Genomic DNA, 21,367 nt, shown 5'->3' on the forward strand with positions numbered 1-21,367 from the left:
TGTGGGAAATGCATGGGAAGGACAATATGGCTCCCAGGGAAGGCTGTATCTTCGCCAATATTCATCCGATTCGTACGGGGAATACCTTAAACGACTTGTAGATCGATTCTGTATTTATTTCTATCAAAATCTAAGAACAAAATATTTTTTAGATTTTTGGTCACATTTTCTGGGGGATCCCCTGTCAAATGTGGGAAATGCATGGGAAGGACAATATGGCTCCCAGGGAAGGCTGTATCTTCGCCAATATTCATCCGATTCTTAAGCGGAATACCTTAAACGATTTGTAGATCGATTCTCTATTTATTTTTATCAAAATCTAGGAGCAACATATTTTTTAGATTTTTGGTCACATTTTCTTTGGGAACCCCTGCCAAATATGGGAAATGCATGGGAAGGACAATATGGCTCCCAGGGAAGGCTGTATCTTCGCCAATATTCATCCGATTCGTACAGGGAATACCTTAAACGACTTGTAGATCGATTCTGTATTTATTTCTATCAAAATCTAGGAACAAAATATTTTTTAGATTTTTGGTCAAATTTTCTGGGGGATCCCCTGCCAAATGTGGGAAATGCATGGGAAGGACAATATGTGCCAAATATGGGAAATGCATGGGAAGGACAATATGGCTCCCAGGGAAGGCTGTATCTTCGCCAATATTCATCCGATTCGTACAGGGAATACCTTAAACGACTTGTAGATCGATTCTGTATTCATTTCTATCAAAATCTAGGAACAAAATATTTTTTAGATTTTTGGTCAAATTTTCTGGGGGATCCCCTGTCAAATGTGGGAAATGCATGGGAAGGACAATATGGCTCCCAGGGAATGTTGTATCTTCGCCAATATTCATCCGATTCTTAAGAGGAATATCTTAAACGATTTGTAGATCGATTCTGTATTCATTTCTATCAAAATCTAGGAACAAAATATTTTTTAGATTTTTGGTCAAATTTTCTGGGGGATCCCCTGTCAAATGTGGGAAATGCATGGGAAGGACAATATGGCTCCCAGGGAAGGCTGTATCTTCGCCAATATTCATCCGATTCTTAAGCGGAATACCTTAAACGATTTGTAGATCGATTCTCAATTTATTTTTATCAAAATCTAGGAGCAACATATTTTTTAGATTTTTGGTCACATTTTCTTTGGGAACCCCTGCCAAATATGGGAAATGCATGGGAAGGACAATATGGCTCCCAGGGAAGGCTGTATCTTCGCCAATATTCATCCGATTCGTACAGGGAATACCTTAAACGACTTGTAGATCGATTCTGTATTTATTTCTATCAAAATCTAGGAACAAAATATTTTTTAGATTTTTGGTCAAATTTTCTGGGGGATCCCCTGCCAAATGTGGGAAATGCATGGGAAGGACAATATGGCTCCCAGGGAAGGCTGAATCTTCGGCAAAATTCATCCGATTCGTACGCGGAATACCTTAAACGATGTGTAGATCGATTCTGTATTCATTTCTATCAAAATCTAGGAACAAAATATTTTTTAGATTTTTGGTCAAATTTTCTGGGGGATCCCCTGTCAAATGTGGGAAATGCATGGGAAGGACAATATGGCTCCCAGGGAATGTTGTATCTTCGCCAATATTCATCCGATTCTTAAGAGGAATATCTTAAACGATTTGTAGATCGATTCTGTATTCATTTCTATCAAAATCTAGGAACAAAATATTTTTTAGATTTTTGGTCAAATTTTCTGGGGGATCCCCTGTCAAATGTGGGAAATGCATGGGAAGGACAATATGGCTCCCAGGGAAGGCTGTATCTTCGCCAATATTCATCCGATTCTTAAGCGGAATACCTTAAACGATTTGTAGATCGATTCTCAATTTATTTTTATCAAAATCTAGGAGCAACATATTTTTTAGATTTTTGGTCACATTTTCTTTGGGAACCCCTGCCAAATATGGGAAATGCATGGGAAGGACAATATGGCTCCCAGGGAAGGCTGTATCTTCGCCAATATTCATCCGATTCGTACAGGGAATACCTTAAACGACTTGTAGATCGATTCTGTATTTATTTCTATCAAAATCTAGGAACAAAATATTTTTTAGATTTTTGGTCAAATTTTCTGGGGGATCCCCTGCCAAATGTGGGAAATGCATGGGAAGGACAATATGGCTCCCAGGGAAGGCTGAATCTTCGGCAAAATTCATCCGATTCGTACGCGGAATACCTTAAACGATGTGTAGATCGATTCTGTATTCATTTCTATCAAAATCTAGGAACAAAATATTTTTTAGATTTTTGGTCAAATTTTCTGGGGGATCCCCTGTCAAATGTGGGAAATGCATGAGAAGGACAATATGGCTCTTAGGGAAGGCTGAATCTTCGCCAATATTCATCCGATTCTTAAGCGGAATACCTTAAACGATTTGTAGATCGATTCTGTATTTATTTCTATAAAAATCTAGAACCGAAATATTTTTTCCAATTTTTTTAAAATTTCCTAGCGGATTCCCTTTTAAAATGTGGGAAAAGCTCCCAGGGCTTTTCTGTGGCTCCCAGGGAGGGCTGTGTCTTTGCTAATAATTTTCCGATTCCGAAATTTTTCACAGAGAATTCTGTGAAATTTTAAATAAATATTGGCTTAACTAATTATTTTAAGATTTGAATTTAAATTTTAAGTTTGGTTTTCTGTAAAATTTATCGATAAGTAAGGTTTTGATAAAGTTAATCGCCATCTAGTGCCAACATATTTCAATGCTAGTGGCAATGCCACATATTTAAGCGTATTCGTAAAAATAAGAATAAATACAAAAATTTTATTTTTCTTTCATGTTATTACTTATTGTTATCTTTATTCCATATTTTGTATTATTTATTCCCTGTTCTAGGTTGTGTTACATTGTCTACACTGTTAGTTATCTACAGATGAAGTCAGGCTTCTACGTGGAAACAAGAGCCCTCTAGCGGATTCGAACTATGCCCGGGACACCCTGTAGTATATGCGCGCGAATTCAATTTAATTTTATACAAGAAAATCCAAGAACGAATTCTTTTATTGATTTAAATACAATTATAAGCAAATAAATTTAACAATCAATTTTAATTTACAATACATTTTTTTTTTATAAGTTGTTTTTGTTTTATTTAAATACACAGAAATCAGCATTAGTTGTCTATATAAAATATTATTTCTTTTAGAGTTTTAGAAAACGGAAAATTTTAATTAAAAATATTCTAAATTTTCTGTAGTTTCTCAGCGAAAAAAAAATGTATCCAATGTTTTGAATTCCTCATCTTCCGGATGCGTTATTCAGTTTGGTTTTTTTTCTTTAAATGTTGCTGCTCCTACAACATAAACATGCAACGAGAGTCTAACTGAAGCTATTGAAGCTATAGTTAGTCGGCCGAAGGATGAAGGGTGGGGCTAGTGTTTGTGGGCCTGGGCGCGGCAGCCTATTAATTTATGGCCTGCCATTTGTGAGAGCCGGCCCAAAGTGGGCTTTTTAGAGCCACTCGTTCAGTTTTCGGAAAAAGATAAATCTGACTGCTTTAGATCTGGAAGTTTTGCCAGGGTAGTCGTATAATTTTGAACAGGAACGCAGTGCATGTCTGATCATTTATATTTCAAATACATTCTATTTATAAACGAAAAATGATTCGTTTGTAAATAATCCAAGTGGGCGATGGATGATTAACGAATGCGGGGACCTCATAATGAGAGACGATTCTTTCTTGGTGATTGTGGCCGATAAACATCGTTACAAATGAGGGATGCACTCTTCCAATTCTTAGACTACCTTTAAAAATGGCACGACCCGTGTAGGTTACCTCGCCGGTGTCAGAATATCCTGTTTCGAGGGCGTCCGGCTGATATTTTTCTAACTGGCCGGCCACCCATCTGTGATGACAGTTCTCGCATACCAGTACTTCAATGTCCTCTGTAAGTCAATAAGCAACGCGGCTTTGGGTAGAAAACTTAAACTTATCGATAAGAATACAAATGTTTAATAATCAGGTGTTATTCGGGGAGGTAGTGATTCCACATTTCTAAAAGATGGAGGGAATAATGTTAAAAAGAAAATAATAATATTAATAAAATGAGGTGCTAAAATAATCGTATTATGCGGAAGTGTAATTATTTCTTGATAGGTGTTTGAAATTTAAAAAGAAGGTTTTATAGTTTCTGCACCGACCAAAATTATAATACCCTCTGCAAGCCTTGAATATGCCTCAATATTGTCTGTCGTTTAAAACTAAGACCATCTAGGCTACAAGCGGGATAGCATCTGAGCTCTTGCTTGGAATATGGATAGTGTTTGTGGGCCAGGGTGCGGCAGCCCATTGATTTATTGCCTGCCATTTGTGGGGCCTGTCCAAAGTGGGGTTTTTTTAGAGATGCTCGTTCCGTTTGCTGCAAAAGATAAGCCTGACCCCCTTAGGCCGGGCTAATTGGAGTTTTTCAATTGCCACAAAACACAGAATGGAGTGGGCACTTTGTGCACTTTGTGTATTCCAGTTCAGGCGGTCAGGCAGCCACTTGGCTAATTTATTTCTTGAAGCATTTTGAAAAGTTTACGCCTCGGATGAGCACAGACCGCAAATTATTTAATTGCCATCTGACCGTGCCCCCCAAAAAAAGGGGTGAATGCCTTTGCCGCTCAAGGACCCGGTCTCGATGCAATAATTTAAGTGCAAGCAAACCGCAACTTTCTGGCTAAAACACGCACACTCACATTTGCCCACCCAGGGACACGACTTTTGCCAAAAAAAAACGAGAGAATGGGAGTCGGCCCAAAGGCAAAGAAGTCGTATTAAAAATGAACAAAAGTAAACGCAAAAAATAGACGTGGGAGTTGCATCCTCACAGTTCGTGTTCGTGTTATTGTTGTTCCAGCTCCAATGCCCCAAAACCCAGGACCAGAAAAAAAGAGAAAACTCTATCCTTTTGCGGTTTTTGGCCAAGGAACTAAAATGCACTTTAATAATGAAAGTTGCGCCATTTTAGGGAACATTGAAAACATTTTGGAATGCAAAACCTAATTTTTGGTTTTGGAAAAATGCAAGTACTCCTCCGTCAGGGCAAAGTATTTCAATTTAAAATTCGAAACGAGCTTACGTGCCATCTGGTCGGGATGGTCAGTTCCAGGACCTTGCAGCCAGAAAACGCAACTGAAGTCCCAGTGGGTCGCATTTCAAATTAATGCAAACCCAAAAGCCGGGTGCCACTGGCAACTCAAATTAAATGAAATGCGAGCTGCTCGTTTGAGATGCAAGGCGTCGCATTCTGGAAAAATATTCATTTTTATGCAAGTCGCTGAATGGCATTGAAAGTTTTTGGAGAATCGATAGAAATCTAACAATTCAGAGCAAAAATTTGCATGGAATTTTAATAAGATAACTTTTATTAAATAATTTCATATTGAATCATATTTTACATCTACTTAAGTATAAATTTCTAAAAAATAGATTCATGTTCTGTCCTTACCATAACATAAAATAATAGAAACAATATAATATTTAAAAATCCTTCACTTTAACTGTTAAAAAGCAGATTTATTGTGTTCCAAATTCTATTTAATATTTAGAAAAATCTTTATATTTCCCTTTCTCTTTGTCCTCTTTATAAGACCATTAAAAGCCTGCCATGCTCGCGGCATGTCCTTTTTTTTTTTAAGCAGCTCCACATTTTGCTTGCGCATCTCTAACTAAATAGCAGACAGGACTAGGTCATAGTCATGATATTACCTGCTTACCTGCTTAAGACTCATTGCGGTCGAGCTGGGGAAAATGCTTTGGTGTAAACGCTTTAAATTTTTAATTCTGCAGCTGCTGCAACTGGGTGCTTTTATACGTTTCGTTATAGTGCCAGTATATGTACATGAAACCCATTTTCGGGCAATGTCTCGAAGGTGTCCGCTCAGCATTTCATTGTGGCAGAGGACTGTGCAGTTTTTGCGGCTGCCAAATGGAAATTTCAAGCCTATTACATAAATGTTTAAATGGGTAAATGGGTTGGCATTGTTCGGCCAAAAACTGTCTACTTGGTGGGGTTTCCTCAAGACCCCTACCCCGAACTCCAACCGATCCGTGTCCAATTGGGTGCCTCCAGTTCAGTGAACGCAGCTGTACACACATTTTCCTCCAGGGACTAACTCAACTTGTGCACTGAAAACTGAGAAAATTGTATCTTCAATGCCGACTATTCCTTTTTTGGTTTAATTTCTTAGATTGGTAGTAAAAAATAGGTTTTATAGTTCAAAAAGGAAATCAAAGCTGCATGTAGAACGTTCTCTAGATTTTTAACAATAGCATACTTTTTCTTAGTGTATTAATGTTGGCATTAGGACTGGACGCTGGTCATCTTGAAAGGAAGGAAAAAAAAGCTCAAATGGGGGCAGTTGAAAAGTGCAATTGGCAAACAGAAAAGTTGCAAAGGGAATGAAACCAAAGAAAGTAACAAATAAAAAAAGGAGCAGAAACAAAAAGGAAAAAGCCAGAAAAGAAAAGGCAAAGCCATAGAAAAGACGACTCCGGTAATTTGTTCTGAGCGGCTTTTGTTTTGTGCGCCATTTTCGTTTCGTTTTAGCCAAGTTTGTAGGAAGGCGGTACAAATCGACGTATCCTTGCCTCCTTTCTCGCTTCGCTGACAGCGGACGGACTGCTCTGATTGAGTGTGTTAGTGGGAATATGTTCTGGTCCGTGCTCCAGCTCGAGCTCGAGTCGGTCAACCTTTCCCCGAGCTTTCGCTTTTCAATTGACCTTCTTTGACATTTTTCGCAATGCCCCGAAATTTATCACTTAATAAATTTCCTACTCCATCCTCAACTCTTTCCATCTTTCGGCCATGGAATGGTAATTGGATCTGCAGAAATCGAAACTGGACAAATTGCGGGTTGGTTAAATTATAGCCTGGTCAAAAGTGACTTCGGGGGACACTGATTATTTTCCCAAATCTGTGTGGGTTTACGGAGATTCAAGTTATGGCTCTGTTAATTGAAAGTTTATTCAAGGATTTCGTTTGACTTTTTAGCTGCTTAGAGGTGCTTTTTTATTATTATTAAAAATTATTTAATATTACAGGATTTATATAGATTTAGAAGATGTTTTTTGAGTATCTTTGAATGAAAGAATATTGTATATTATCAATAAAAAATATTTATTTTTAAGGTCATTTCTATAAAACATAAAGTTAATTTCCCTTGAACTGAATTGAGCCTGGTTTATAACGCAACAGATTTATGATGCATAAACCGCTCAACAATTTCAATAAATTTCCCTTGATCTGCATATAAGAAGAGCGTTTTGGGCAGGCCCGGGCATTCTGCTAAATTGTATCAGCAAATGTCATAAATGCGAATCAAAGAGGCAGGGCGCATATCAAAGACGTATTAACGTTTTTACGCACTCGTTTCCCGCTCAAAAGTGACTTAAAAGCCCTGGGAAGACAATCTCCTTGCCGGGTTGATGGCCCAAATCCTTTCGGGGAGACGGAAGCGTACGCTGAAATTTATGTAAAAGACTTGTGCATAAAATTGCGCATCATTGAAGTTGAAATTCTTGAGTCAGATTTGCGAGGCACCAGCTTGGGGCACCAGCGACCTCATCAATACACTTCAGTTGCCATTAAGTGTGGCAAATCTTTTGCTGAGCTACGGCGGGAAGCTCGAGATGCTAAATGTTGCGTATGCGCCATGTGGGCCCGGTGGGTGAGGGTAAGCTAAGCGCGGCTATTAGAACAAATTGAATAATATCGAGCTCTGCTATCCGATATTTTATGCATTTGTTTGTGACTTTGAAGTGCTCGCCACGCGCTCTCAACACTTTTCCGCATTTTCTTATTTTATTTTCCCGGTTTGGTTTTATTTTTGGCTTTGTTGGCTTTTATCAGCACACGCACAGACCTTGGCTCAAGTCGCCTAAATCTCAGCGATATATTTTACATCATTATAGCTTCTCCTCTTCCGCATCCTCTTCCCAGTCCCTGTTCCAGTCGCAGGAAAATTCGTGGCTTGTTGTTGGTCTTGTTTATGTTTTGTAGCTTCGCTCGCGATTTTATGACTTGCCAGGACTCCACCCCATCCTCCCATGAAGTGCGGCAAAAGCTATTGAAACAGATTTTGCTGACTCTCACTTTTTTCCCCCACCCCATATCCTGGAGGCTTTTAGGGGGGAGCACCCCCACTCAATGAAATTCATTTTTCGATATGTTATTCCTTTTGCCAAGACATTGGTTTACCTGAATTGGGGCGACTGGCCCGCCCCCTTATTTTCCCGGGCGACACTTTTAGCAACATTATCTGCACGGCATCGAAGGCTGAAGCTCAAGCACTTTGAGTTATGCGCCTGGCAGACGCTCAAAAAACATAAAAAACAAATAAATGGCAGGGAAAAACGAAATGTACACAGACATATAGGCAGTCCTGGGTGAGGATGGGTGAGAGATACGATTAAAAACAAGAAAGGAAAGCTAACTTCGGGCGGAGCCGAAGTTTATATACCCTTGCAGTTCAGTCGCAGTCCGATAGGTGGCGCCACGCATCTATATTATTAGATATACAGCGGATCGTATATAGTCGGCCGATCCTTATGAAATTTGGCATATCGAATTATTTTGACCAAAGAAGCATACATTGAAAATCCCATCCTTCTAACTTGAAAAACAACGAAGTTATGCCATTTCCGATCAATCAGTTATATGGCAGCTATAGGATATAGTCGACCGATCTTTATGAAATTTGGCAGATCGTATAAGTTGGACCAAATAAGAATCCATAGAAAGTCCCAACCTTCTAACTTGAAAAACAACGAAGTTATGCCATTTCCGATCAATCAGTTATATGGCAGCTATAGGATATAGTCGACCGATCTTTATGAAATTTGGCAGATCGTATAAGTTGGACCAAATAAGAATCCATAGAAAGTCCCAACCTTCTAACTTGAAAAACAACGAAGTTATGCCATTTCCGATCAATCAGTTATATGGCAGCTATAGGATATAGTCGACCGATCCCGGCCGTTCCGACTTATGTACTACCTGCAAAGGAAAGAAGGGTGTGTGCAAAGTTTCAACTCGATAGCTTTAAAACTGAGAGACTAGTTTGCGTAGAAACAGACAGACAGACGGACAGACAGACAGACGGACAGACAGACAGACGGACAGACGGACAGACGGACAGACGGACATGCTTATATCGACTCAGGAGGTGATCCTGATCAAGAATATATATACTTTATAGGGTCGGAGATGTCTCCTTCACTGCGTTGCACACTTTTGACCAAAATTATAATACCCTCTGCAAGGGTATAACAAGGATCCACACACGCATATGTTTCGAGAAAAATAAGGCATTTTATTACTTGAGTTTTTAGTTAAAGATTTAGGGACTACCAGATCCGGGGCGATCTTCTTTTTATTCCTGAAGTTTTTTAACTGCTTTTAAGATAAATTAAATATTTTATTTCCCTTTTTCGACAAAGTAGAATGTGTGTTATTCTTCCTCTATATATTTTTCACATATTTTCTAAAAAAAATAATACTGTTCAGTGGATTGCAAATTCAATTTTCAATGATAATCGGAAAAAAAATTCACGGATAAATTGTGATTATTTTTCCTCTTCATTTGTTGTGGAGAACCTTTTTGGATAGTGAACTCAAATGTGAATTTTGACCCAGTTTATGACGATGTACTCCCCCGGGAGGTGCCTCGCTTCATGTGTAACTCAAAGGATTCTTTGTTGATGTTCTTTTGAGTGAGAAAACAAGTCAAACGAACGAGATGGTTGTACGGCTGCGGTTAACAATCATATCCCTCAATCATGGGATTAATTTGCCTAAGTGCAGTCTGTAACTGCAATGTGGCTTATTTGGGGAGTTCGCACATTCTCGCCCCGGACATTGAAGCTGGATGGCGCACTAAACCGACACCTTGGTCAAAAGCTGGGCTACTTTTATGGGCCATGTTATGGGCTGCTTGTTGGCACATAAACAGCCAGCATTCATCCATCTATCAATTGGTTTCCGTCCGATTTCGGTGTGTGGGTGTGCTTAACACACCATTGAACTGTTACGCAACCAAGAACCAACCCACATACACATATATATACGGACGTAGTACGGTGTACTACCCAAAGATACACAGATACAGATACATATGTCCGGTGGTGGAGCCAGCAGACAAATCCCATTTGATGTTCACTCAGCAAAAAGGCAACGCCAATGAAGCATGCAAAAGGTATTTCAGCTTTTTCGTTGCCGCTGCTGCTGTTTTCTCCGGCCCAGATTGCTGAGATTTTGGCTTTGTAACTCAAAATCGGTCGGTACAACGCTACAAGGAGCGAATGTGCAAACATCATGAAAAACGCTGCCACAACAACCGGGTTGGAAAACTGGGAAGCGGAGAAAAATCCCAAGAAACAAAGGAAAAAGACAGATAAAGACGCTCACAGGCCGCAGCCGCTCACAAGACGAAAAGGAAACTTTTCCATTTCACCCCCCACTCCCCGTTTCGGGGTCGTCCCTCGGTTTTTTCCGCATTTTATTGAACTTTAATTCATTTTTCACTGGCCAGCAAAATGTGCAGAATAAATTGTTTTATTTAAGTTGAACTCAGTGCAAATTTGCCCGCTCTGTAGTATTTTTTTTGCCTTTGGCATCTGAGATGCAAGTCCTTTGAGCGGGAATCTCCCCTTGTTGTCCATTGGGTCATAAAATGGCTTCCGGTTGTACTTCAAGCGAGATTAACTTGTCGTTTACAATTTCCCTTTGATTTGTTTCCAGCTGGAGTGGGACTAAACCTAGACCAGGAGAAAGACGGGTGCTCAACAGTGTATACGCAAGGATATGGACTAGGGTTTCCTTTGCCAGACTTTCGCTTTCATCCCACGACACTTTCGCTGGGGCTGTGCACTCTGTCTGATTGCTCTGTATTTGTCTGGCAAAGCATATTAGTTGTTATCAGGATAATAAGGTGGATAAATTATAAAATATATATTCTATGCATTCCAAAAGTTAAGTTTTTAGCGGGTTTTTAGTTCTTGTAGGTGTAACAATATATGTATAATTGAAATTAAGTCTTTAATGAGCCATTTAAAATACTGAAAGTAAAATTAATATTAATTACTAGCTAATGTAATGCTTTTTTAAGGATATCAAATAAAGCCCAAACAAGTATGCTATACATTTTGGTATAACTTTTGTTACAAATCGTAGGCCATTATTGGGCGGAGTACCACCATTTTTCCGCCATTCAGATTGAAAAATGTCCATGTAATTGCCATATTGTTGTTGCTCCGATTCTGGTCTGGATTCTGGTACAAATTGATTTACAACAATTCATTTTCGCCCAAGGCAACCGCTGTGAGACCCAAAGCAGCTGACCAGAACACCAGAACACTTGTGGGACCCCGTCCTGTCTCAGGTGTGAGTTTTATTTGTTTTGAAATTGTTTTCTCCGCTTTGTTCTGGCAGGGAGCTGGTCCTTTTTTTTGTATTTTTCCTCCCCTTCTTTTCTCGCTAGTTTTCTTTGTTTCGAGTGGAGGACACTTTGGAAGCCGCATCACACGCAGCTCAACTCAATGTTTTCCTTGCGGCCTGGAGGTAATTTCATTTTGTGCCGGCTGTGGTCGTCTCCATAGAAGTGCACTCGGCTTTCGCTTTCATTACGGCTTTCACCTTTGGCCAACAGCTCAACACACCAAGCACCCAAAACCCAAAAACCAAATCTGGCACAGTTCGCGGCTGCTATGCAATTAAGCCACGCAATCAGAATGCAAGATGAAGGCTGTGCAAACAATTGAATTCGGCCGACAGAGGGACGGGGGACGGGATGGGTTTTAGAGTTGGGCTTTGGGGCCGGGATGGGCTTCTGTTGGCTTGGCTTGGCTCGGACAAAACAGGAGCGTTGGCCCAAATCCTGGCAAAATGGCGGCCACAAGCTGCAAAGTCAACATGGCAGCTGACATCTGACAGATGCCGTTATTTCGCTGCACTTTTAGTTGCCTTTCGGCGGCATCTGTGCTCCCGACCAGTTTACGGCCCGGCTTTGTTTGTCTAGCCCATCTCACTATGGTCCAGACGACCCCTTTTGTTGGCATAAATTAATAACTCACGAATGGAACAAGATATTTCGATCTAGTTTTTTTTATTGGGTTAATATAATCCATAGGCAGTAGAAATTTAAAAAAAATGGGTGTGGCACCGCCTCTTTTTATATATATTTTTTTTATTTTATTAAATGTTTTAAAATATGCTTGTATTGGATCAAAAACATAATATTAATATACAGTTTTAATAAAAATCAATGAAATTAAGGGTTCCACATAAAGGAAACAGCTTCAGGGATCTGAAATAGATAACGTTTAAGTTTGTATTATGCTTTTTAAATTTGATTAATTAACAGACCCAAATGTTGTAAAAGCTCTTGATTTTCATTCTCTAGTTCAAAATTTAGTTCGTATTTAAGACTGTCATCGAATTCCTCTTCATATTCGAAGTCTTCACTTGGGCCCCCTTCGCATAAGAGCATATCCAAGACTTCAGGTGGGAGCTTCATTTTTTTTGGGTTATGAATGCGTCTATCCAGGTTGACTGACGAAATGATTGGATCAGATGTATCCATGGCTCGATGGAAAACATCACAAATATTATCGATACGGCTGCATTTACGTGCATGATGCAAGCGATCTGATTTGTAAATTTTATTGCTCACTAAATGATCGGCGTGCTGTGTTGCCATCATTAGTGCTACCAAAACCTCCACACTTAGGTCTATCAACCTTTAAAGAAACCTGTTTTCTTTGAGCCTTTCGAGATTTTTCTAAGTAGTCTAGTACAGGGCGTCCTATTGAATGTTTTCTCCTTCCAACCGGAATACAAGTTTGTGAACAGAGCCAATCGGAATGTCTCCTTTGAAATAGCTTTGCATTCGATCTGCAATTCTTCCATTTTACCGTTAAACGGTAGCATATTTTCTTACTGGCATCCTCAAAAGCTTGCATTTTTTTCTCAAATATTTCGCCACTAGTTTTAGATTTAAAAAAATCAAGAATTGCTTTGTACTTTTGTTCTTGGGTCTTCACAGACTTCCATATTTCAAACAATTCTGCGTTGTTGAATTTTAGGTTATGAGCTAAAAACGCAAATTCCAAAGAAAGTGGTTAAAAGTGGCAATTCTGACTATATACAATCGAAAGATAATTAATTACTCTACGACGTACAAAAGGTTTCAAGGTTGGACTAGGCTGGACTCACTTTCTACAGCTTTTTAAAAACGAGATTTCTACACAATTTTCACAGTTCAGACGATTCACTTTAACATATAACTACGAAGACACCACAACAATATATAACATTTCATTATACACAACACGTAGTACAAACCCCACTGAATCTTATTCATGTCTAAAGATTGGTAAAATTGTTGTATTTTTTGCGCAATGTGATGTTGAAAAAGACTCTTTTTTTTCACTTTTACACTTCAAACTTTTTTCAGTATGACCAGCTGAGTTTAAGTTCCGATTTCGTGAATGTGGCGCCATCTATAAAAATTTTTAGTATGCAGCATTGATAGTCGGTCTTCTCCGAATAAAATGCGATTAAAATGACTTCGATATTTTAACTTTTAAAATTTGAATTTTGGCCAACAAAAGGGGTCGTCTGGACCATAGTGCATCTGAGGACCGACAATGGTCAACCCGGGGGCCCAATTGGAGCCACTAACGAGTGTGTAGCATGTGGCTCAAATGATCGTGGAAGTCAAAGTTGTAAGTCAAAGTATGGGGTGGAATATTATCTTTATATGTTACATTTATTTTAAAAATAAAAACTTAAATATTTAACTATTTGTATGGAAAATAACAACTTTTGAAACAGATCCTTTATTTTCAGTGTTTTTACCTTGGCAATATCATTTAAGCGAAATAATGGCAATTTCATGCTTTCAGAGTCGTTTTGATTTGTTTCTTATTATTAATATTTATTATAGGAAAGCATTTCAATAAGGCAGGTCTATCATAATGCTTAAATGGATAGCTACACTTGGTAATATTATAAATTGTTCTGCTTCCCTTTTAAAAACTCGAAATATATCAGGGACTCTGCTTATCCTGCCAATCATCACTAATATGCAAGAGGCTCTTGATGATTTTGAAGTTCCAGTGGAAATCACCACAAAAACAGAAAGTTTTTCAGTTCGAAGTCCTTTAAACCTGAAAAGGACAATGGGAAGGACTCGTAAAATAGGAAAATATGTATACGAGGGTGGTGCGAATTCCGAAGAAGTTAATATAACACTCAAAGGCACTATGTCGGATCAGTATTGTTGCTTTTGGATAAATCAGAAACATCCAGCCGTTTCAGAGACCTGGAAGCATTTAAAAGAGTATCCTTTTGATTTTCTGTTTAATGGGGTTTTTGTCAAAAATAAGCGTGACAATTCCGAAAGAAAGGAAAACATTCAAACTTATTTTGGCTAATCCAATAAAAATGATATGTAATCTATCATAAGCCTTGTCAAAACATTATTTAAAGTGAAAACTATTTTAAGTGGAAAATTGAAAATCAAATAGTGAAGTGGAATCTCGATTGTGTCCATTTTGGGCTATGCATTTAATTGAGTCTTTGGCTCTTGACGGCTTAGCTGAGGTCCGGAATTATAATTAACTTAGTCGGCTGGGCAAAGTTGGCTAGAAAGTTCGTTCGGTGACCCCGAAAAGGCGCTTTTGGAGCCTAAAAGCCCGACAGCACATAATGGATTTGACACATTATAATCAGGTTTGCATAGTGTCCTTCGTCCTGGCTGTCAGTCCGTCAGTCAGACGTTGCTTCGGTGAGCGAGTGGACAAGGAGGATTCCCTTGGGCGCTTTGACGTGCTCTGCTTATTTGGTCAAGGCAGCAAGTTGTAGAAGTAGTTATTGCCCCATCATCGTCATCGCCATCGCCGGCTGAGAACTTTGATAAATAAGGCTGCCCATGTCTGGGCATTTACTTAGTTAATTAAATTCAACTTCTTCCCAGGAAAGCGATGGCAAGAGAGCAAGTAAAAGCCTTCAGGCCCGCCAGGTACTTCCGTTCCGTTCCGTTTTTCTCTGGGACTGAGAAAAGTTTGCCCAGCATGTTTGTTCATATCATTTGAGAGACTACATAGTAAATGTGGTGGCAGCCACATCCTGGTCGGCAGTCCAGGTGTTTGCTTTTAATTTCGCCTCTTCTTTTGCCTTTAGTTTTAAATGATGATTAGAGCGCTTGCATCCGGACCAGGAATATTATTTGCATGACTCGTTTGTGGCCCCGGCTTACCGAGCAATTTCCTGCTCCAATAACCAATGAAAATGGTGAAGAGATTCAAATTTACCGCACTGGGGAGATGCGCACACAACGGGTCTTTCCATTTGCTTTCTTCAAGGAGCTTGTCTTCCTCTACCCTGAATTCCACTGGATGCAAGCAATTCCCATTTAAATCGATTTTAAATGGAAAACTATGAATATACTTGTGTGTACAAATACGAGTGGTTTATGCTCCAGTAAATTCGCAAGTTATCTTCAAAAATACACAGAGCAAATATAAGATTAATGGACTTTTTATTTAATTGGAAATCGGAGCTTCAAAATAGTTTTTGCATTGTTATGTAATTTTTTTGCTTTAAATATATTCTTTAATAAATGCTTATAAGTTCATCCTATGTTTAAAAGCTAACTTTAATATTAATTTTAAATTTTCGAATTTATTTAAAAAAAAAATGCGCCCCCTATTGGGTTTTTTTACAACTTCGCCAAACTATCGATATAAATATCATTTATCGATCAAGCAGCTGTTTTTGTTTTTCGCGCGTTTTTCTCTCAAAAATCATATTGTGCTGTGTTTTTATTTTGCGATCAAAACAATTGGTTTATTTACTCTGCGTAAAGTGTGTTATTAGATGAAAAATGTCCATATTATTGGCGAATATTGATGCCACGTGCGCTGCACTCGGATACAGCGACGGAAACAAATACCAGGCAGAGCCCGATGCCGCCGATGCTTTAAAGGTGCAAACAAACAACGCTATCAATTAGATTTAATAATAATTATTGGTTTTCCTATAGCACCTTATTTGGATACTGCGAAGGGATCTGGACAACCATGAGTATCGACGCCATTTGGGACGAGCAAAGGTGCTGCAAACGGATTTGGTTTACATGCTACCGGATTACATACACCATGAGGAATTGTCCGATTTGCTCATTCGCCTGCTGGTCATCCTGACCAATCCGACGCTGCTCCTATTCAGAGATGGCCCACCGAGCGACAATCATGGGCGGAAAGTTTTCATGGAACTGATCGACATATTACAGGGGTACAAAGCAGCCTTTGCCAGGGACAAAATCTGGACGTCACTATTCGAGAAGCTCAAACGGGCATTGGAAATAGTGAGTAGCTACGAACAAGTCTCAGCTAATAAATTCCATTTGAGGAAGTCTCAACTGAAAAATTTCGTTATTCCAAACAAAAGAGCGTTCAATGGCTGAACTTGTTAACCCAGGGGAGATGCGGGATGAGGTGGCCGAGATACGCAAGGAAGACTCCAGCGACACCAGTGCCGATGGCCAGCCGATTGCTGAATCCTCATATTTTTCTTGCTTGGTGTGCATGCGCACCGCCCGTTCACCGCGGGTTAGCTTCTGCGGCCACCACTTTTGTTATAGGTGCATTAGGCATTGGATCAAGACTCAGGGATCCAAGGTCAAGTGTCCATATTGTCAGTCCCGGATTGGCGAGAATACTTTGATCGCAATTCGTTACCCAGGCAGCGGCTTGCCGAAACATACTAAGTGCAAGTCCCTCGAAGAGCATCGTATGCGAATCCTCAAGAGCGTCGATTACATCAATGAATTGGCCCAGTTACCGGCGGCCGGAATGTTTGTAAGGGGCTATATTGAGTATCCACCGGAGCCGTTTCCACGTGTTAGGCCCCTTCCCCCCCAGTTGCTCGTCCAGGTGCCTGATTACCCCATTCGCCGCACCTTCAGTGACTACACAGTAGTCCAGCGTACCATAATGGTTATCATCATGGTCGTTTTGTTCACTATGTACCAGACTGAGCTGTTGCCTTTGAAATAGAAAGGTTTTCTTTTTAAAACAATTATTTTTTCAAAATCTCATGCCTTTTTCGACATGGCAGTTGATTTCTAAATTCCAAAGTCTATACATATTTCGTGTTAATTTTGTTATGTTTTTGAGAATATAAATGTTTACAAAAGTCTGCTCAAGCTACAATGTTTCTACTTCCCCTTAAGGATGCTCCGGGAGTTCCTTACAAAAGGTTCTATGCCATTTAGTTGCCTAATTAGTTCGTGGAATACTTAAAATATCTCTCATCCTAAAAAGAAGTATTTAGGTTATGTTATTCCTGCCCACCCTGGTTTTTAGCGTGGTTTCTAAAGCCAAGGCAATTATCGTCGGGGCATTTGCGCAACTATTTCTGTAATCTTTATAATCTATGTATTAATGGCCGAGCGGGTACGCAAAAGTTTTAATGGCTCTTGCAGCTGCCAGAAGTCAAGTTGTTGTGTGGGCAGAGAAAATGCTTTTCACATTTTTCATCCCCACTAAGAGTTTGTTTGGGCCAGTTCCTGGCTTTTATGACTGAGCTCGTCTCCTTTGTGGGGTTCATAACTAATTTGAACTTCATATCTACTCGCTTTTATCTTCCCTATTTGTTCCCCTCGACGTTTTTTATTCTCCTAAACCCTTGAAGTGTATTCTCATCCTTGGTAGTGGCGAAAATCTGAAAGGAATTTAATTTGAACATATCTCACAATTTTCAGTCAAATCTCTAAAAGGTTTCGCCCAAATTGCTTTTAGCCGCAACAGGTCGCTTTAATCAACACCCACGACAAGTGCTGGGCGTCGAGGCTTCACTGTGGCGAAATGACGACGCATACGACGGCACCTTGGAGTCAAACACGTCACTCCTCAGACCCAAATTCCTGCCTCCGTGTCAACGCCAAACTCTCAAAAGCAGCAAAAAAAGCTAAGGCCCAGACCGAATCAAATTAAACCTCCATGGGTGGGTCAGAGCAATGTCGAAACCACAAAGGCCAAAACAAGGTAACAATGATTGCCAATCCATGTGAGTGTGTGGGTGGATAGGCAGGTGGGTGGACCATTTTTTATCTCTGCGTTTTACAATTTTTTCAATTGTTTGTTTTTAAATGATGAAAGTGGTTCCCAAAATAATATAAAAGGAATTATTTTTAGAATTTGTGTTTCTATGTTTATTTTGGATTAGGAACACATATTAAACAAGACTTTAAGGGCACTCCCCATGGGCTTTAAATTAGTAGCGAAGGGAGACCCTCCAGGCTTCCCAAAAAACATTAAAATAAAAATAAAAGCCCTTGATTTTGTGTGCAATTTGCGGATGAGCTACGGCTTGATTGCCATAAAGCTTGTGGGTATATCATAAAATCCTTATTTGTGGATCCAACTATTTGTAGAATAATCAAGCTGGATGTAACTACAGCGAGGAGTTTTGAATAATTATCATAAGTTAAGTCCTGGCAACTGGAAGCCAGTATTTAAACGATGAGAAAGCCGGGCCATCCATTGCGTTTTGAGCTCCACGCTGCCTTATCGTCTAACACAACGAAATAAATTCATTTAAAGCCGATTGAATCGACATTCATAACACTCCGGGGAGCAATTCCAAAGGATTTTCATGGCGCTGGGTTGCCGGCGTTGCCAAAGAGTCGCCCGAGGATTTCTTTACATTTCCATTTTTTAGGGAGCGCTTTTCCTTTTATTTGTGCCGTTTTTCTTGGTTTTCTGTTTTCATTTTCCTTATTTTTTTGGTGTTAGGTTAAATGCAGTCGAATTTCTATATGGTTGCTGTCTATTTGTTTTTGTTGCTGTGTGGCTGTTGTCGTTGATAATGAATGTGTGCGAGGATTTTTCCGCTGTTGCCGCTGGCTATAGAAGCTTTCCTCCCCCACTTGCCTTCAAAATGCATTCAAAAAAAATTATACAACAAATTGTACATACATATTTCGATTATGTGACTATGACAGGCTTAAAAATAAATAGTTATTAAGATGAATAATAAAAATTATTTTTTATAAAATGTAATTAATTAGTGTTTCTTTAAGTGCATCGTTGTTGCGGCCTGACTTTTTATGCTTTACTTCTTTATTTGCGTCGCGCCGACTTACACGCTTTGATGTATGCGCGGCGAGCAGCCAAGTGGACAGACCCGAGGTGGAGAAAGTCCTCCTCCACTTTCTCCGATCTGAGGCCGGAACTTTGAGCTTTCAGTTTTGAATGAGCCGCCTCCTCCTCGGTGTGGGCCCACTTCTGCCGCTGGTGTTGCGTAGGGAAACCAAAAGCGGAAGTCATTATTAACTTTGCCTTTGAGAAGGGCTCGTCAGTGTTGCGGGGTCTGGGACCCCGAGTTGTTGGGCGGGTGGGTCTTGGTGGGTTTTTCGGTGTCTATGTCCGGGTAGAGGAGTCACAGCTGGCTTGTAGGCACAAAAGCCGCATTAGTTGTATTTATTTTTAAGCTCACAGCAGCAACTGTAATGTCCTGCTGCGCCCAAGGACCTCCTGCCACCCGGCCACCCAGCAAACCAGCACCCATACGCTCACACCACCAACCTCCACCCACATTCTCCACCCAACCTTATCGCCCACACCCGACTCAAATTGATTTCAACTTGACTTTGTTGTGGTCCCATCGCTTGTCTTTCCATGAGTCGGGGCTTCCGTTTTACAGTCGAGCTACATAAATTTGCAATTTAATTTAATTTAATTTCATTTGATTATTTTAACTTGACTCGCGGGATTTGGTGCTTAGATTTTTACACTGGGATTTGCTGCAGCATTTTATTACACTGACTCTTAATGGGATTCCTTCTCGTTTTTTTTTTTGGCTTGTGTCCTCAGGCCTTTGCCATTCGTAGCGAGGAGCAGAATTTACTGATTGAACGCATCCTGGTCTTGATGCGGAATGTCCTGCAGGTTCCGGCCAATCCGGAGGCCGAATGTCGGGCGGACAACGATGCCAGTCTACACGATCAGGTTATTTGGGCTCTACATCAAACGGGAATGCTGGACTTGGTCCTGTTTATAATATCCTCGCCGGATGAGGAGCAGTTCCACCTGCACGGACTGGAGATTCTGTGCTTGCTTTACAGGGAACAGGTTGGTTACTTTTTAAAAAACAAAAATGTATTTACACTTAATTCTTTACACCTTCCAGAGTGCTGAATCCCTGGCAGATGCCTCCCTCCAGCGCAGTGTCAGCGAGAAGCAACGTGACCAGCAGGAGCTCATGGCTGCCCGTCGCCGGGAGCGGGCCCGTCGCCAAGCCAAACCCCCACCTGGTCGGCATTCGCGCTTTGGCGGCACCTACGTCATCCGCAACATGAAGTCAGTTTCGGATCGAGATGTTATATGTCACCAGGCCCTGGAGCGGGTATCGTCGATTGACTTTGACCGCGAAAAGCAACAACAGAAGCGCTCGCATCGCCACATCAAGGAGGAGGCGCAGGTGACCCGCCGCAGCGCGTTCACCGTAAGGTGAGCCACAGTCCCAAAGTTTCCTCTAGGCCATATCCATTTGTCTGCAGTCACTTCCTGCACTTTGGGCCCATGTCTATTGTACGGCTGCTCCTTCTGCCTCGGCCATTAGCATCGGAATTGTTATGGCCAACCAACTGGCAGGCCACATCCCGGCCATTGATTTTCGATTTTACGCTGCCTCCACTGGAGGCAAGAGATTGAACCGGAGAGCGAGCGTATAAAATAATATTCAATAATAAATGAAGCCATTTCCTTTAGACCCTTTACCTTCCTTTTGCTCCATCCCGGGCCACCACTCGTCCTGTTTTATAGAATCAGAGAAACGATATTGGCTGTTGGCGGGTTCCCTTTTCGGAGTCCCTCCGAAAGAGTTTCGCCTCCGTTGGCCTGGCTAAACAATATCTTGGCGCCGGGCACCTCGGCTGCCGCACCCCCTAATGGCCACCAGGTGCAGCTATTTTATGCTCCTCTGCTAACCAACAAACTACTTAAAGGATCTCTCCGCCTTTCCCGCCACAGGCACACTTCTATCTTGGCTGAATAGTTACACTAAATGCATTTTCCAGAGTTCCGGAATTCGTTTCGTTATCTGAAAATTATACTGTTGTTTTTGGGTTCTATTCAAAAATGATATTAAAAATCTAAAAAAAGGCTTAAGCGCCAGGATCTCTAGAAAATAAAGATAGACTTCTAATATTTTATTTTAATTTAAAATGTTTAATGTATGTGAGCTTTGAATAACACTCTAACTAATTAAACTTCTATGCTTGCTTTGATTAACATTTTAGGTAAATACTATGCCTTGTCTTGAGAGCATTCCAACTTCGCCGGAAAAGTT

At 40.3% G+C, this 21,367-nt stretch overlaps 4 protein-coding genes across 4 annotated transcripts in view; 3 read left to right on the plus strand and 1 right to left on the minus strand.

Moving 5' to 3' along the window:
- Window positions 1–12,230: 12,230 nt before the first annotated feature.
- Window positions 12,231–13,634, minus strand: LOC116654574. The gene is made up of 3 exons (XM_032449863.2): window positions 12,873–13,634; window positions 12,374–12,637; window positions 12,231–12,314 (listed from the first exon to the last, which is right to left on the minus strand). The coding sequence occupies exons 1-3, from the start codon at window positions 12,967–12,969 to the stop codon at window positions 12,307–12,309; spliced, it is 369 nt and encodes a 122-aa protein (XP_032305754.1). The 5' UTR covers window positions 12,970–13,634; the 3' UTR covers window positions 12,231–12,306.
- A 314-nt stretch (window positions 13,635–13,948) lies between these two features.
- On the plus strand, window positions 13,949–15,537 carry LOC26513777. Its single transcript, XM_014911726.2, has 2 exons — window positions 13,949–14,011; window positions 14,063–15,537. The coding sequence occupies exons 1-2, from the start codon at window positions 13,987–13,989 to the stop codon at window positions 14,443–14,445; spliced, it is 408 nt and encodes a 135-aa protein (XP_014767212.1). The 5' UTR covers window positions 13,949–13,986; the 3' UTR covers window positions 14,446–15,537.
- A 236-nt stretch (window positions 15,538–15,773) lies between these two features.
- The window catches only part of LOC6500366 (protein timeless homolog), a 72,700-nt gene continuing 67,106 nt past the window's right edge, over window positions 15,774–21,367 (plus strand). The window contains exons 1-4 of the mRNA XM_001953024.4: window positions 15,774–15,998; window positions 16,056–16,379; window positions 19,891–20,148; window positions 20,207–20,526. Of these exons, the coding sequence (XP_001953059.3) occupies window positions 15,897–15,998; window positions 16,056–16,379; window positions 19,891–20,148; window positions 20,207–20,526 (1,004 nt within the window). The 5' untranslated portion in view covers window positions 15,774–15,896. The remainder of the gene's footprint in view (window positions 15,999–16,055; window positions 16,380–19,890; window positions 20,149–20,206; window positions 20,527–21,367) is intronic.
- On the plus strand, window positions 16,313–17,219 carry LOC26515377 (E3 ubiquitin-protein ligase RMA1). Its single transcript, XM_014911935.3, has 2 exons — window positions 16,313–16,379; window positions 16,463–17,219. The coding sequence occupies exon 2, from the start codon at window positions 16,471–16,473 to the stop codon at window positions 17,068–17,070; it is 600 nt and encodes a 199-aa protein (XP_014767421.1). The 5' UTR covers window positions 16,313–16,379; window positions 16,463–16,470; the 3' UTR covers window positions 17,071–17,219.

This window comes from Drosophila ananassae, chromosome 2L (genome assembly GCF_017639315.1).
Source record: "Drosophila ananassae strain 14024-0371.13 chromosome 2L, ASM1763931v2, whole genome shotgun sequence".
Lineage (NCBI taxonomy): Eukaryota > Metazoa > Arthropoda > Insecta > Diptera > Drosophilidae > Drosophila > Drosophila ananassae.

Coding starts and splice junctions, on each gene's coding strand:
- LOC116654574 (XM_032449863.2), bottom strand. CDS start 12,969: ATGCAAGCTTTTGAGGATGCCAGTAAGAAAATATGCTACCGTTTAACG. Junction 12,638..12,872: donor AAAGCTATTTCAAAGGAGAC/ATTCCGATTGGC, acceptor TGCATCATGCAC/GTAAATGCAGCCGTATCGAT.
- LOC26513777 (XM_014911726.2), top strand. CDS start 13,987: ATGCTTAAATGGATAGCTACACTTG. Junction 14,012..14,062: donor TAAATGGATAGCTACACTTG/GTAATATTATAA, acceptor GAAATATATCAG/GGACTCTGCTTATCCTGCCA.
- LOC26515377 (XM_014911935.3), top strand. CDS start 16,471: ATGGCTGAACTTGTTAACCCAGGGGAGATGCGGGATGAGGTGGCCGAG.